This window comes from Heptranchias perlo, chromosome 29, assembly GCF_035084215.1.
Source record: "Heptranchias perlo isolate sHepPer1 chromosome 29, sHepPer1.hap1, whole genome shotgun sequence".
NCBI classification, from domain to species: domain Eukaryota; kingdom Metazoa; phylum Chordata; class Chondrichthyes; order Hexanchiformes; family Hexanchidae; genus Heptranchias; species Heptranchias perlo.
In genome coordinates, this window is record NC_090353.1 from 29,166,766 (window position 1) to 29,182,517 (window position 15,752).

At 46.4% G+C, this 15,752-nt stretch overlaps 1 protein-coding gene across 7 annotated transcripts in view; it reads right to left on the reverse strand.

Moving 5' to 3' along the window:
• LOC137299553 (transducin-like enhancer protein 4) overlaps positions 1 to 15,752 on the reverse strand; it is a 184,924-nt gene that overhangs the window by 43,925 nt on the left and 125,247 nt on the right. For 6 of the 7 annotated variants that reach the window (XM_067968377.1, XM_067968375.1, XM_067968374.1 and 3 more), the window contains exon 9: positions 5,309 to 5,428. In XM_067968377.1, coding sequence (XP_067824478.1) covers positions 5,309 to 5,428 — 120 coding nt within the window. The remainder of the gene's footprint in view (positions 1 to 5,308; positions 5,429 to 15,752) is intronic. The other variant, XM_067968376.1, reaches the window with a different exon arrangement.

The window sequence follows — 15,752 nt, forward strand, 5'->3', positions numbered from 1 at the left end:
AAAGTGCTCCAGAGAAAGGCAGGGGCTGAATTAATTTTTCTAAGACGTACACTGAGCCTTGAGATGCTGCTTAAACGATGTTATTTGGTGGCGTGAGGCTCTAAATTAAAGTTAATCACGCCTTTAAATGGATTTCTGTGGTGTTTATGTGTCAACGCGTGAAGATTGCAGAGTGGTTTCAAGGAGGAAATGTTCGCTGTGTTTATGCAGCACATGCAAGGACCATTTCCTATCCAGTGTAAGAATTGGAAGGGGCCTTTATATAGATGGCGAGTTGGCAAAGGAGACAGAGCACCAATGTGCTGTGCCATGGAATGATCAGATATGGGTTAGTGCCTTAGGTTGCAGGTCTCAGCTACGTCACGGTGTGTAGACCGGGCATGTGCCACTGACAGGGAAGGAGGGTCAGGAGAATCTCTCCAGGCTGCTCTCATCTTTTCCTTAGCAGCTGGGTTATCAGAGAGGCCTGAAGCAAGGCCCACCTCTCAGCACAAATGGTGTACGGTACAGGGGAGACCACACTCACGGCTTTTTTATATCGGTGATGAGGCACTCCGCACAGTATCAATCTAAAGAAGGCCAATTCCGCACTTCTAATCATGTCCAGTGGGGCTTTTCATCGATCCGGAGTGTGCCCATCAGAATGAGGAGAGAAACAAAATCTCCGGCCTATTGGCCCACCGTAGCGAACAGCAGCACACAACAAAACAAAAATGGGGCTAGTGATTTTCGTAGGTCAAAGATGTTTGTTTGAGGACCCCTCTCCTTGCATCGTGTGTCGACATAAAGCACCCACCTCTCCTTCATACCCCATCGCACATGGGATCAGAAGGAAGAAAGTGAGACAAATACCACTTTGTGGCATAGCAAGGATGTAGACAAATGACCTTGGCTTCTGGATATACCGCTATTAAGCTGGTTCCCTTTAAGTCTTAACCTCGTCCTTGGCATCCTGCTTAATGAGACAAGAACCTGATGTGTGGGAAATTGTGCAACAAAGCTGCATTATTCCACACCGGCACATCCTCTGTGACGCCTCACTGAACTGATTTCACTCAAAAAGAGAAATCAGATCTCAATATTCTCCATCCTGGACACAACGGGGGTAATTTTGACTTTGGGCGATAGTGTAAAATGGGCAATACTGGATCAGCTGCCCGTTGTACATCTCTCCTGATGTATCGAAGTCGATGGAAATAAAAATCGGGAGAGATGTATAGTGAGTGGATGATCTGATGTGGCCCGATTTACACTATCGCCCAAAGTCAAAATTACCCCCAGTATATTCTAGTCACCTTGAGTGTTTCCCAGGCCCTTCAGATAATGGGGTGATGGGGGTTCACATTAAAATAGCACACAAGTCAGTAGGACTTGTGTGCTATTTTAATGTGAATTTTGTGTATTTTAATTCCTTATGAGGGAGCAGTTTATAAAACTGTGAAATTAATAGGGCAATGGATTTTATAATCCAGCCATTCCTCCGCTCAGCCCATCTCCCCGTCCGGTTCAGGGACGTGATCATGTCAGCCACTCTTTGCACACACCGCCCGTGGATATGGGAGGAAAGGGGAAGAGGGTCAGTGTCTGATTGCCCAGATCAAACGGGGATGCAGCTTGCTCAGACCACTCGCATTTTAAATAGCAGCCATGGTGGGTTAGCAGGGGTTCAACTCCAGTTGAAATCTTTTTTAAAGAAGAGGAGAGGGAAAGGCTTGAATTACCAGTTGGCGGACTGTTGATAATAAGTGCACAATATTAGTAAATCCAGGACAAACCAATTAAGGCAGACAGGCCTCTTTAACAGGCTGCTTAAGCTTTGTTAGCCTGAGTCAAGCACAATGGAACCCCCATCACCCCATTATCTGAAGGGCCTGGGAAACACTCAAGGAGCCTCAGGATATTCAGGCGAAAAGTTTCTCCGCCATACTGTAAGTACATGGGAGGCAGGCCGGGAGTTTTGTTAGGCCCGAGGGCTGAACAATGGGGGTCTCAATTGTGCAAATGAGCAGGAAATGAGGTGAAGAAGCTTTACCCGTGCACACTATTTTCCAACTGATAATTTTCCTTTACAACTGCACATCCATTGATATGAGGGAAAATTAATTAAAAACAAGGTCTGTATCACTTAACATTTTCCCTTTCTCAAACGTCTGGATAAAATGAGATTTCTGAAACCACAGTGACAAACAGGAGTGGTGAGACTGCTCACTGCAGTGTGGCCCATTCAATTTAATAAGAAATCTTTATGTACTGTTAGCACTAACAAGATTCCCGTGGGAATCTGAAAATGTAACAAAAGGGTATCTGTCCCTAAATATAAGTTCTCACTGACAAAAAGTGTTATTTCTGTATATTTCTGGGTTAATGTTGACATGATTATTTTTAGTCTGTATATGTATCACACTTACATGAGTTGTGTCACATTGATAAATGCACCTGTAAGCTTACTTTCAGTGAACACAGTCTGTGGCTTCACAGTCTGAAAGACATGCATTTATATAGCGTCTTTCACGACCTCAGGATGTCCCGAAGAGCTTTACAACCAATGAAGTACTTTTGAAGTGTAGTCACTGTTGTAATGTAGGAAACACGGCAGCCAATTTGCACACAGCAAGATCCCACAAACAGCAACGAAATAAATGTCCAGATCATCTCTTTCACGTGTTGGTTGAGGGATAAATATTTACCAGGACACCGTGAGATCTCTCCTGCTCTTCTTCAAAATAGTGCAGTCGGATCTTTTATTATCACCTGAGAGGGCAGACGGGGCCTGGGATAAAGGTCTCATCCAAACGACAGCACCTCTGACAGTGCAGCATTCCCTCAGTACTGCACTGGGAGTGTCAGCCTAGGTTGTGTGCTTAAGACTCTGGAGTGGAAATGAACCCCAATCTTCTGACTCAGAGGCAAGAGTGTTACCACTGAGCCACGGCTGACACATAAAATCGTCTCACAGTAAAATCGTGTTGATTCTGGTGCTCTCACTTGCCGATCCTTCAGCTAGTTTTGTGAATATGCTGGGACACCTCAGTGATATCACACTGTACTATACAAAGCCAGTCCAAACTGGAGCTGCAGGCAGTGTCACATGAGGTCAATGAAATATAGATGAGGTTTTAACTCCGCAAAACTAGGAAAATAAAGAATCAGGATCAAAGTTAAAGTTCTTGATTGTGGAAGTCACAGTGGGTAATGTCTTGGTGGGGATAGGTCCCTCCAGTCGCTATGTGTTAGCGACATTGTAAACCTGGTTCAAGATTTTTCACGTTCCCTGGTTCTATTGAAACCGGAAAAGCATTCTCAAACATAGAAACATAGAAAATAGGAGCAAGAGTAGGCCATTCAGCCCTTCAGGCCTGCTCCGCCATTCAAAATGATCATGGCTGATCGTCTAACTCACCCTGTTCCCGCTTTTTCCCCATATCCCTTGATCCCTTTAGCATTAAGAAATATATCTATCTCCTTCTTGAATACATCTAATGACTTGGCCTCCACTGCCTTCTGTGGTAGAGAATTCCACAGGTTCACCACCCTCTGAGTGAAGAAATTTCTCCTCATCTCGATTCTAAATGGCATACCCCGTATCCTGAGACTGTGACCCCTGGTTCTGGACTCCCCAGCCAATGGGAACATCCTCCCTGCATCTAGTCTGTCTAGTCCTGTTAGAATTTTATATGTTTTGATGAGATCACCTCTCATTCTTCTAAACTCTAGTGAATTTTCAGATCGGCCATGATCTTATTGAATGGCGGAGCAGGCTCGAGGGGCCGATTGGCCTACTCCTGCTCCTATTTCTTATGTTCTTATGAATATAGTTTGAATTGAGTTTACTAGAAACAGCAATCAGAGGAAATCTTCTCGCCCATGTTTACGACAATGGAACTCGTTAAACACATTACTGAGGACTAGGTGGTACATCTAGTTTGACATGGATCTTTCACCTGTAGGAGCTGGGTCTGAATCAAGCCCAGACTGACAGGTGGGAGTTTCCTCTGTCTGCTGGTGGCATAGAGACCGCCATCAAATGAGCCTGGAGTCCCAATCTGCGCAGCCCTAAATTGTCAATCCCACCCAGCAAGGACATAGGATGCTTGGTGGAGGAACTGGAAAAACATGCACTGAGGGTGGGACAAGAGTAGAGGGAGCTTTCCTCTACAGACGGCTGTGTTACACCAAACCATGGGGTGAAAACTGATCCCATACCTCATCGCTGACAAAATCACACAAAATTCACCCGCATCATTTTGTTTCCTGAAAGCGCAACACTTCAAGGGAATTAAATCCACACTTCACACTTAAAAGTGTTTTAACAAGAGGCAAGTAATAAACATAGAGCTCCTAGTCTGCTATCCTTTATTTATCTTCTTCACGTCTAAAATGCTTAATCTGCCAACAGGAAAGTGTAGGCCACAACACCATTCCAGAAGGAACATTTAACTGGATTGCTGGGCCTCACAGCAACATTTCAAATGCTATTATATGACACAGAAATGCAGCCAACAGGAGACACATGTGTCTCCCTTTATTGGCTACACTCTCTTGTCCAAAAGCCCCCAGGCTTGAGGGATTAGGTATAAAAGATGTGGGTCTACAAATGCAAGTAAATGTGAGGAGATGGTCCCTCGCATTTCCACATATACAACAACTGGGTTTCTGCAGACTGGCCGCCCAATTTAAGGATAAAAGGAGCAGAGCGATGGGTCGGGCTCACTCTCCCTCGACAGTAGGGAAACATCTGTCCACTATACAGGCTCTTTTAAAGTTAATGAAGATGTAACGCAAGTTAGTGAATGACCTGTAATCACCTATATTGTTTTTCTCTTCATCCTGTAGATACAGATCTATATCGGTCTTTAATACCTTAAAAGACGTGCATTTCCTGTAAGTCTCACACTTACTGCAAGTAACATTTTCCCTGTCACCTCATGTTGATAACAACCCTATTGTTATCAAACTACGTACCCTCCGACTTGCTATGCGTAGCACCCTGGGAGATCTAATGAAACTTTCCTGTAAGTGCCACCCTTAGTTCTTGTCACGTTTTCGCCATCGCACTTTGTCGATGAGACCCCTAACTGTTGTAAAACAGCACATCCTCTGACTCACGACAAGCAATGCCACAGGAAGTCTGCTGGTATCTCTGGGGGGCGAGGAGGAAAGAAACTCTGTGTATTTGTTCAAAAGCTAGTGAAACATAGTCTCCTGGAGAACTGGAATTCTGAATGTGAGATTGAGTCCTGCTCAGGACTCTATCACACTGGCGTTGTAACTTCCATGCTGGCTATATGAAATGAGCTCTTTAACATACATAGTTTCCCACCGAGTCTTTGTCGTCACACTTCCTCTTCTTGCCATCGGTGCTGTAGTCGAGGGAGCCTCTGTGCTTGTCTTCTGCTCGCAGACTGTCGGAGGGAGACACAGATTTACTCTGGGGAAAGACAAGGACATTGAAATGTGTTAATCCTCTAAAAAGTTTGTGTTTTCACTTTTCAAACGTGCATCTTAACAACCCCACGATTAAAATCCAGGAGTTTCTAGTTACTTTTATCTTGCAGACCTGGCCACTCAGGAAACTGACTATACTACGTTTACATTCGAAGAGTGTGTGATACTAAACCTACTGAACGACAGACACTGCAAAGTACATTGCCTGTAATAGCTTGGCCGGTGAGTATGTGTAAACTACCAACGACGTGACATTGTATCATAATGTTACCACGATGAACGCCCGCTCACATCTGTGCGCTGATTCAGTCCGTACATAGCGGATCCTCCTGACCATCAGTCTTAAAAACTCCGGCCAGCTTAGCTTGCACGAGATCGATGTGTCAGGAATCGGCAGCACAGGAACAATACAAAAGGAATGTCAGTGGTGCAATAAGTTTTAAAAAATTCATTCTTAGGATGTGGGCCTCGTTGGCAAGGCTGGCATTTATTGCCCATCCCTAGTTGCCTTGAGAAGGTGGTGGTGGGCCGCCTTCTTGAACGGCTGGTAGCAGTTTGACAACTGAGTGGCTTGCTAGAGGGCAGTTAAGAGTCAACCACGTTAGTGTGGGACTGGAGTCACAAATACAATGGGTAAGGCTGGCAGGTTTCCTTCCCCAAAGGACATTAGTGAACCAGTTGGGTTTTGTAGCTGATAACTTCATGCTCACTTTTCCACTGATACCATTTCTTTATTTCCAGATTGTTTTTAATTGACTTCAAATTCTCAAACTGCCTTGGTGGGATTTGACCTCGAATTCATTGATTATTAGTCTGGGTCTCTGGAATACTAGTCCACTAGCATAACCACTACACGACCATACCCAGTAAGTAGCTGATCATACGGTATAGGAAGGTCTCAGGTTCAATTCACAGTCTGTGATGAGTTAACTGACCTCAGCCAGGGCAGTGATGGAGGTTCTACAGTCTCCAGTTGGCTCAGTTTATATCACTCTCACCTCTGGGTGAGAAGCGTGTGGGTTTGAGCCTCACACCAAGGCTTGAGGTTAACACTCCAGTGTTGTACCTAAGGAGTTGTAAACAATTTTACAACACCAAGTTATAGTCCAGCAATTTTATTTTAAATTCACAAGCTTTCGGAGATTTTCTCCTTCCTCAGGCAAATGTTTCAAGATCTCCTTGAAGTCTACGCATTTATACATATTGAACAATAATACATGGTGTTTACAGACTGCCCCTGCAACTGCCCGTTGCCAAGGCAATCACCATGTTCAGACAGAGAGGTGTTACCTGCAGAACCTCCGAATACACATTCAACAAAAAAACAAACAGGGAAAAAAAACAGAGAAAAAAAAACACAGAGAGAGGCAGAAACATCCGGAAGGCAGAGAGAGCCAGCAAATGACCCATTATATTAAAAACAGATAACATTTGTTCGCTGGTGGGGTAACGTGTAGCGTGACATGAACCCAAGATCCCGGTTGAGGCCGTCCTCATGGGTGCGGAACTTGGCTATCAATTTCTGCTCGACGATTTTGCGTTGTCGTGTGTCTCGAAGGCCGCCTTGGAGTACGCTTACCCGAAGGTCGGTGGATGAATGTCCATGACTGCTGAAGTGTTCCCCGACTGGGAGGGAACCCTCCTGTTTGGCGATTGTTGCGCGGTGTCCGTTCATCCGTTGTCGCAGCGTCTGCATGGTCTCGCCAATGTACCATGCTCTGGGGCATCCTTTCCTGCAACGTATGAGGTAGACAACGTTGGCTGAGTCACAGGAGTATGAACCATGCACCTGGTGGGTGGTGTCATCTCGTGTGATGGTGGTATCTGTGTCGATGATCTGGCATGTCTTGCAGAGGTTACCGTGGCAGGGTTGTGTGGCGTCGTGGACGCTGTTCTCTTGAAAGCTAGGTAGTTTGCTGCGAACGATGGTCTGTTTGAGGTTGGGTGGCTGTTTAAAGGCGAGTAGTGGAGGTGTGGGGATGGCCATAGCGAGGTGTTTGTCCTCATTGATGACATGTTGAAGGCTGCGGAGAACATGGCGTAGTTTCTCCGCTCCGGGGAAGTACTGGACGACAAAGGGTACTCTGTTGGTTGCGTCCCGTGTTAGTCTCCTGAGGAGGTCTATGCGATTTTTTGCTGTGGCCCGTCGGAACTGTCGATCGATGAGTCGAGCGTCATATCCCGTTCTTACTAGGGCGTCTTTCAGCGTCTGTAGGTGTCCATCGCGTTCCTCCTCGTCTGAGCAGACCCTGTGTATTCGCAGGGCCTGTCCATAGGGGATGGCCTCTTTGACGTGGTTAGGGTGGAAGCTGGAAAAGTGGAGCATCGTGAGGTTGTCCGTGGGCTTGCGGTAGAGTGAGGTGCTGAGGTGCCCGTCTTTGATGGAGATTCGTGTGTCCAAGAAAGAAACTGATTCTGAGGAGTAGTCCATGGTGAGCTTGATGGTGGGATGGAACTTGTTGATGTTATCGTGTAGTCTCTTTAGTGATTCCTTGCCGTGGGTCCATAGAAAGAAAATGTCGTCGATGTATCTGGTGTATAGTGTTGGTTGGAGGTCTTGTGCAGTGAAGAAGTCCTGCTCGAACTTGTGCATGAAAATGTTGGCGTATTGGGGTGCGAATTTGGTCCCCATGGCTGTTCCGTGTGTTTGGGTAAAGAACTGGTTATCGAAGGTGAAGACATTGTGATCCAGGATGAAGCGGATGAGTTGTAGGATGGCTTCCGGAGATTGGCTGTTGTTGGTGTTGAGTATTGATGCTGTCGCAGCGATGCCGTCATCGTGGGGGATACTGGTGTAGAGTGCCGAGACGTCCATCGTGGTGAGAAGTGTTCCTGGTTCAACTGGTCCGTGGGTACTGAGTTTTTGTAGGAAGTCTGTAGTGTCACGACAGAAGCTGGGGGTTCCCTGTACGATGGGTTTCAGGATGCCCTCGATGTATCCAGAGAATACCAGAGTACTTCCCCGGAGCGGAGAAACTACGCCATGTTCTCCGCAGCCTTCAACATGTCATCAATGAGGACAAACACCTCGCTATGGCCATCCCCACACCTCCACTACTCGCCTTTAAACAGCCACCCAACCTCAAACAGACCATCGTTCGCAGCAAACTACCTAGCTTTCAAGAGAACAGCGTCCACGACGCCACACAACCCTGCCACGGTAACCTCTGCAAGACATGCCAGATCATCGACACAGATACCACCATCACACGAGATGACACCACCCACCAGGTGCATGGTTCATACTCCTGTGACTCAGCCAACGTTGTCTACCTCATACGTTGCAGGAAAGGATGCCCCAGAGCATGGTACATTGGCGAGACCATGCAGACGCTGCGACAACGGATGAACGGACACCGCGCAACAATCGCCAAACAGGAGGGTTCCCTCCCAGTCGGGGAACACTTCAGCAGTCATGGACATTCATCCACCGACCTTCGGGTAAGCGTACTCCAAGGCGGCCTTCGAGACACACGACAACGCAAAATCGTCGAGCAGAAATTGATAGCCAAGTTCCGCACCCATGAGGACGGCCTCAACCGGGATCTTGGGTTCATGTCACGCTACACGTTACCCCACCAGCGAACAAATGTTATCTGTTTTTAATATAATGGGTCATTTGCTGGCTCTCTCTGCCTTCCGGATGTTTCTGCCTCTCTCTGTGTTTTTTTTTCTCTGTTTTTTTTCCCTGTTTGTTTTTTTGTTGAATGTGTATTCGGAGGTGCTGCAGGTAACACCTCTCTGTCTGAACATGGTGATTGCCTTGGCAACGGGCAGTTGCAGGGGCAGTCTGTAAACACCATGTATTATTGTTCAATATGTATAAATGCGTAGGCTTCAAGGAGATCTTGAAACATTTGCCTGAGGAAGGAGAAAATCTCCGAAAGCTTGTGAATTTAAAATAAAATTGCTGGACTATAACTTGGTGTTGTAAAATTGTTTACAATTGTCAACCCCAGTCCATCACCGGCATCTCCACATCGTACCTAAGGAGAGCTGCATTGCTCGAGGTGCTGTCCTTTGGGTGAGACTTTAAAACAGGTGGCTGCCAAAAAATCTCATGTCACTATTCAAAGAAGGTAACATGGCAATTTGACCAATGTTCCTCCCTCAACCAATAAAACCAAAAAACGATTAACAGCTCCTTCATCTCATTGCTGTTGGTGGATTCTTGCTGGCCTATATAACAGTCACTGCATTCCAAAGTTAAACTCTGAAGTGCTTTGACACAATACGGCACTATAAATACAAGTATTATTAGGGCACTACCTAATTGGACTCTGCACCACCAGGCTAGGCAGGGGATAATCAGCAGCTCCCACTGGATATCTGGTGAGGACAGACTAGGTCCTGATACCCCCAAAGTCAAATAGCCTGTTGATATTCATTGTCAAGGCTCACACAATAAAGCCTTCAAAGGAAAGATAATGGAGGGCACCCATGTACCACAGACAGAAGTCAATGCCTTCAGGAAAGATGAAAAAAGAAATTGACTGGAAAATTAGTGATACAATGTGCTGGGTATCAGGATCATATATGGTGGTGGGGGGGGGGGCAAGCTCTGGGTATGAGGATTATATGTAAGAACATAAGAATAGGAGCAGGAGTAGGCCATACGGCCCCTCGAGCCTGCTCCGCCGTTCAATGAGATCATGGCTGATCTTCGACCTCAACTCCACTTTCCCGCCCGATCCCAATATCCCTTGATTCCCTCACAGTCCAAAAATCTATCGATCTCAGTCTTGAATATACTCAACGACTAAGCATCCATAGCCCTCTGGGATAGAGAATTCCAAATATTCACGACCCTCTGAGTGAAGAAATTCCTCCTCATCTCAGTCCTAAATGTCTGACCCCTTATCCTGAGACGATGTCCCCTAGTTCTAGACTCTCCAGCCAGGGGAAACATCTTCTCAGCATCTACCCTGTCAAGCCCTCTGAGAATCTTATATGTTTAAATGAGATCACTTCTCATTCGTCTAAACTCCAGAGAGTATAGGCCCATTCTATTCAATCCTTCATCATAGGACAACCCTCTCATCCCCAGGGATCAATCTAGTGAATCTTCGTTGCACGGCCTCTAAGGCAAGTATATCCTTCCTGAGGTAAGGAGACCAAAACTACATTCGAGGTGTGGTCTCACCAAAGCCCTGTACAACTGCAGCAAGGCTTCCCTACTCTTGTACTCCAACCCCCTTGCAATAAAGGCCAACATACCATTTGCTTTCCTAACTACCTGCTGCACCTGCATGTTAACTTCCTGTGTTTCTTGTACAAGGACACCCAACTCCCTCTGAACACCAACATTTAATAGTTTCTCACCATTTAAAAAATATTCCGTTTTTCTATTTTTCCTACCAAAGTGAATAACCTCACATTTTCCCCACATTATACTCCATCTGCCAACTTCTTGCCCACTCACTTAACCTGTCTATATCCCTTTGCAGACACTTAGTGTGCTCCTCACAGCTTACTTTCCCACCTAGCTTTGTGTCATCAGCAAACTTGGATACATTACACTCGGTCCCTTTATCCAAGTCATTAATATAGATTGTAAATAGCTGAGGCCCAAGCACCGATCCCTGCGGCACTCCACTAGTTACAACCTGCCAACCCGAAAATGACCCGTTTATTCCGACTCTCTGTTTTCTATCCGTTAACCAATCCTCAATCCATGCTAATATGTTGCCTCCAATCCCATGAGCTCGAATCTAGTATAACAACCTCTTATGTGGCACCTTATCGAATGCCTTTTGAAAATCCAAATATACTACATCCACTGATTCCCCTTTTCCTGAAGGTGTTGACTTCTTTCTGTGGTAAATGGGTGCTTAGTGCCCTCCATTGCCTTTTCTGAGAAGGCATTATTCTTGTGTGGGTCCATGTGGAGGGGGGGCTCTGGGTTTGAGGATTAGACATGTGGGAGGGGCTCTGGGTATGAGTATTATTTATGTGGGGGGGCTGTGGGGTTGAGGATTATATATGTGGGAGGCTCTGGGTTTGAGGACTATATATGTAGGGGGGGCTCAGGGATTGAGGATTTCATATATGTGGGGGGGCTCTGGGTATGAGGATTATTTATATGTGGGGGGGGCTCTGGGTATGAGGATTATTTATGTAGGGAGGGCTCAGGTTTGAGGATTATATATGTGGGGGGGGGCTCTGGGTTTGAGGATTATATATGTAGGGGGGCTCTGGGTATGAGGATTATTTATGTAGGGGGGGCTCTCGGTTTGAGGATTATATATGTGGGGGGGCTCTGGGTATGAGGATTATTTATGTGGGAGGGCTGCGGGTTTGAGGATTTTATATGTGAGGGGGCTCTGGGTTTGAGGATTATTTATGTGAGGGGGCTCTGGGTTTGAGGATTATTTATGTGGGGGGGCTCTGGGTATGAGGATTATTTATGTGGGGGGGCTCTGGGTATGAGGATTATTTATGTGAGGGGGCTCTGGGTTTGAGGATTATTTATGTGAGGGGGCTCTGGGTTTGAGGATTATTTGTGTGGGAGGGCTGTGGGTTTGAGGATTATTTATGTGGGGGGGCTCTGGGTTTGAGGATTTTATATGTGAGGGGGCTCTGGGTATGAGGATTATTTATGTGGGGGGGCTCTGGGTATGAGGATTATTTATGTGAGGGGGCTCTGGGTTTGAGGATTATATATGTGGGGGGGCTCTGGGTATGAGGATTATTTATGTGGGGGGGCTCTGGGTTTGAGGATTTTATATGTGAGGGGGCTCTGGGTTTGAGGATTATTTATGTGGGGGGGCTCTGGGTTTGAGGATTTTATATGTGAGGGGGCTCTGGGTTTGAGGATTTTATATGTGAGGGGGCTCTGGGTTTGAGGATTATATATGTGGGGGGGCTCTGGGTTTGAGGATTATTTATGTGGGGGGGCTCTGGGTTTGAGGATTATTTATGTGAGGGGGCTCTGGGTATGAGGATTATTTATGTAAGGGGGCTCTGGGTTTGAGGATTATTTACGTGAGGGGGCTCTGGGTTTGAGGATTATTTATGTGAGGGGGCTCTAGGTTTGAGGATTATTTATGTGAGGGGGCTCTGGGTGTGAGGATTATTTATGTGAGGGGGCTCTGGGTTTGAGGATTATTTATGTGAGGGGGCTCTGGGTTTGAGGATTTTATATGTGAGGGGGCTCTGGGTTTGAGGATTTTATATGTGAGGGGGCTCTGGGTTTGAGGATTATATATGTGGGGGGGCTCTGGGTTTGAGGATTATTTATGTGGGGGGGCTCTGGGTTTGAGGATTATTTATGTGAGGGGGCTCTGGGTATGAGGATTATTTATGTAAGGGGGCTCTGGGTTTGAGGATTATTTACGTGAGGGGGCTCTGGGTTTGAGGATTATTTATGTGAGGGGGCTCTAGGTTTGAGGATTATTTATGTGAGGGGGCTCTGGGTGTGAGGATTATTTATGTGAGGGGGCTCTGGGTTTGAGGATTATTTATGTGAGGGGGCTCTGGGTTTGAGGATTATTTATGTGGGGGGGCTCTGGGTTTGAGGATTATATATGTGAGGGGGCTCTGGGTTTGAGGATTATTTATGTGAGGGGGCTCTGGGTTTGAGGATTATATATGTGAGGGGGCTCTGGGTTTGAGGATTATATATGTGAGGGGGCTCTGGGTATGAGGATTATTTATGTGAGGGGGCTCTGGGTTTGAGGATTTTATATGTGAGGGGGCTCTCGGTTTGAGGATTTTATATGTGAGGGGGCTCTGGGTACGAGGATTATTTATGTGAGGGGGCTCTGGGTTTGAGGATTATTTATGTGAGGGGGCTCTGGGTGTGAGGATTATTTATGTGAGGGGGCTCTGGGTTTGAGGATTATTTATGTGAGGGGGCTCTGGGTTTGAGGATTATTTATGTGAGGGGGCTCTGGGTTTGAGGATTATTTATGTGAGGGGGCTCTGGGTGTGAGGATTATTTATGTGAGGGGGCTCTGGGTGTGAGGATTATTTATGTGAGGGGCCTCACATAAATAATCCTCACACCCAGAGCCCCCTCACATAAATAATCCTCAAACCCAGAGCCCCCTCACATAAATAATCCTCAAACCCAGAGCCCCCTCACAAAAATAATCCTCAAACCCAGAGCCCCCTCACATAAATAATCCTCATACCCAGAGCCCCCTCACATATAAAATCCTCAAACCTAGAGCCCCCTCACATATAAAATCCTCAAACCCAGAGCCCCCTCACATAAATAATCCTCATACCCAGAGCCCCCTCACATAAATAATCCTCACATCCAGAGCCCCCTCACATAAATAATCCTCACACCCAGAGCCCCCTCACATAAATAATCCTCAAACCCAGAGCCCCCTCACATAAATAATCCTCAAACCCAGAGCCCCCTCACATAAATAATCCTCACACCCAGAGCCCCCTCACATAAATAATCCTCAAACCCAGAGCCCCCTCACATAAATAATCCTCATACCCAGAGCCCCCTCAGATATAAAATCCTCAAACCTAGAGCCCCCTCACATATAAAATCCTCAAGCCCCCTCACATAAATAATCCTCAAACCCAGAGCCCCCTCACATAAATAATCCTCACACCCAGAGCCCCCTCACATAAATAATCCTCAAACCCAGAGCCCCCTCACATAAATAATCCTCACACCCAGAGCCCCCTCACATAAATAATCCTCAAACCCAGAGCCCCCTCACATAAATAATCCTCATACCCAGAGCCCCCTCACATAAATAATCCTCACACCCAGAGCCCCCTCACATAAATAATCCTCAAACCCAGAGCCCCCTCACATAAATAATCCTCAAACCCAGAGCCCCCTCACAAAAATAATCCTCAAACCCAGAGCCCCCTCACATAAATAATCCTCATACCCAGAGCCCCCTCACATATAAAATCCTCAAACCTAGAGCCCCCTCACATATAAAATCCTCAAACCCAGAGCCCCCTCACATAAATAATCCTCATACCCAGAGCCCCCTCACATAAATAATCCTCACACCCAGAGCCCCCTCACATAAATAATCCTCACACCCAGAGCCCCCTCACATAAATAATCCTCAAACCCAGAGCCCCCTCACATAAATAATCCTCAAACCCAGAGCCCCCTCACATAAATAATCCTCACACCCAGAGCCCCCTCACATAAATAATCCTCAAACCCAGAGCCCCCTCACATAAATAATCCTCATACCCAGAGCCCCCTCACATATAAAATCCTCAAACCTAGAGCCCCCTCACATATAAAATCCTCAAGCCCCCTCACATAAATAATCCTCACACCCAGAGCCCCCTCACATAAATAATCCTCAAACCCAGAGCCCCCTCACATAAATAATCCTCACACCCAGAGCCCCCTCACATAAATAATCCTCAAACCCAGAGCCCCCTCACATAAATAATCCTCATACCCAGAGCCCCCTCACATAAATAATCCTCACACCCAGAGCCCCCTCACATAAATAATCCTCACACCCAGAGCCCCCTCACATAAATAATCCTCAAACCCAGAGCCCCCTCACATAAATAATCCTCAAACCCAGAGCCCCCTCACATAAATAATCCTCATACCCAGAGCCCCCTCACATATAAAATCCTCAAACCTAGAGCCCCCTCACATATAAAATCCTCAAGCCCCCTCACATAAATAATCCTCACACCCAGAGCCCCCTCACATAAATAATCCTCAAACCCAGAGCCCCCTCACATAAATAATCCTCATACCCAGAGCCCCCTCACATATAAAATCCTCAAACCTAGAGCCCCCTCACATATAAAATCCTCAAACCCAGAGCCCCCTCACATAAATAATCCTCATACCCAGAGCCCCCTCACATATATAATCCTCAAACCCAGAGCCCCCTCACATATATAATCCTCAAACCCAGAGCCCCCTCACATATATAATCCTCAAACCCAGAGCCCCCTCACATTTACCTGTCAGGAGGAGGAAGCCTCCGAAAGCTTGTGAATTTAAAATAAAATTGCTGGACTATAACTTGGTGTTGTAAAATTGTTTACAATTGTCAACCCCAGTCCATCACCGGCATCTCCACATCATGATTATTTATGTGAGGGGGCTCTGGGTATGAGGATTATTTATGTGAGGGGGCTCTGGGTATGAGGATTATTTATGTGAGGGGGCTCTGGGTATGAGGATTATTCATGTGAGGGGGCCCTGGGTATGAGGATTATTTATGTGAGGGGGCTCTGGGTTTGAGGATTTTATATGTGAGGGGGCTCTGGGTTTGAGGATTATTTATGTGAGGGGGCTCTGGGTTTGAGGATTATTTATGTGAGGGGGCTCTGGGTATGAG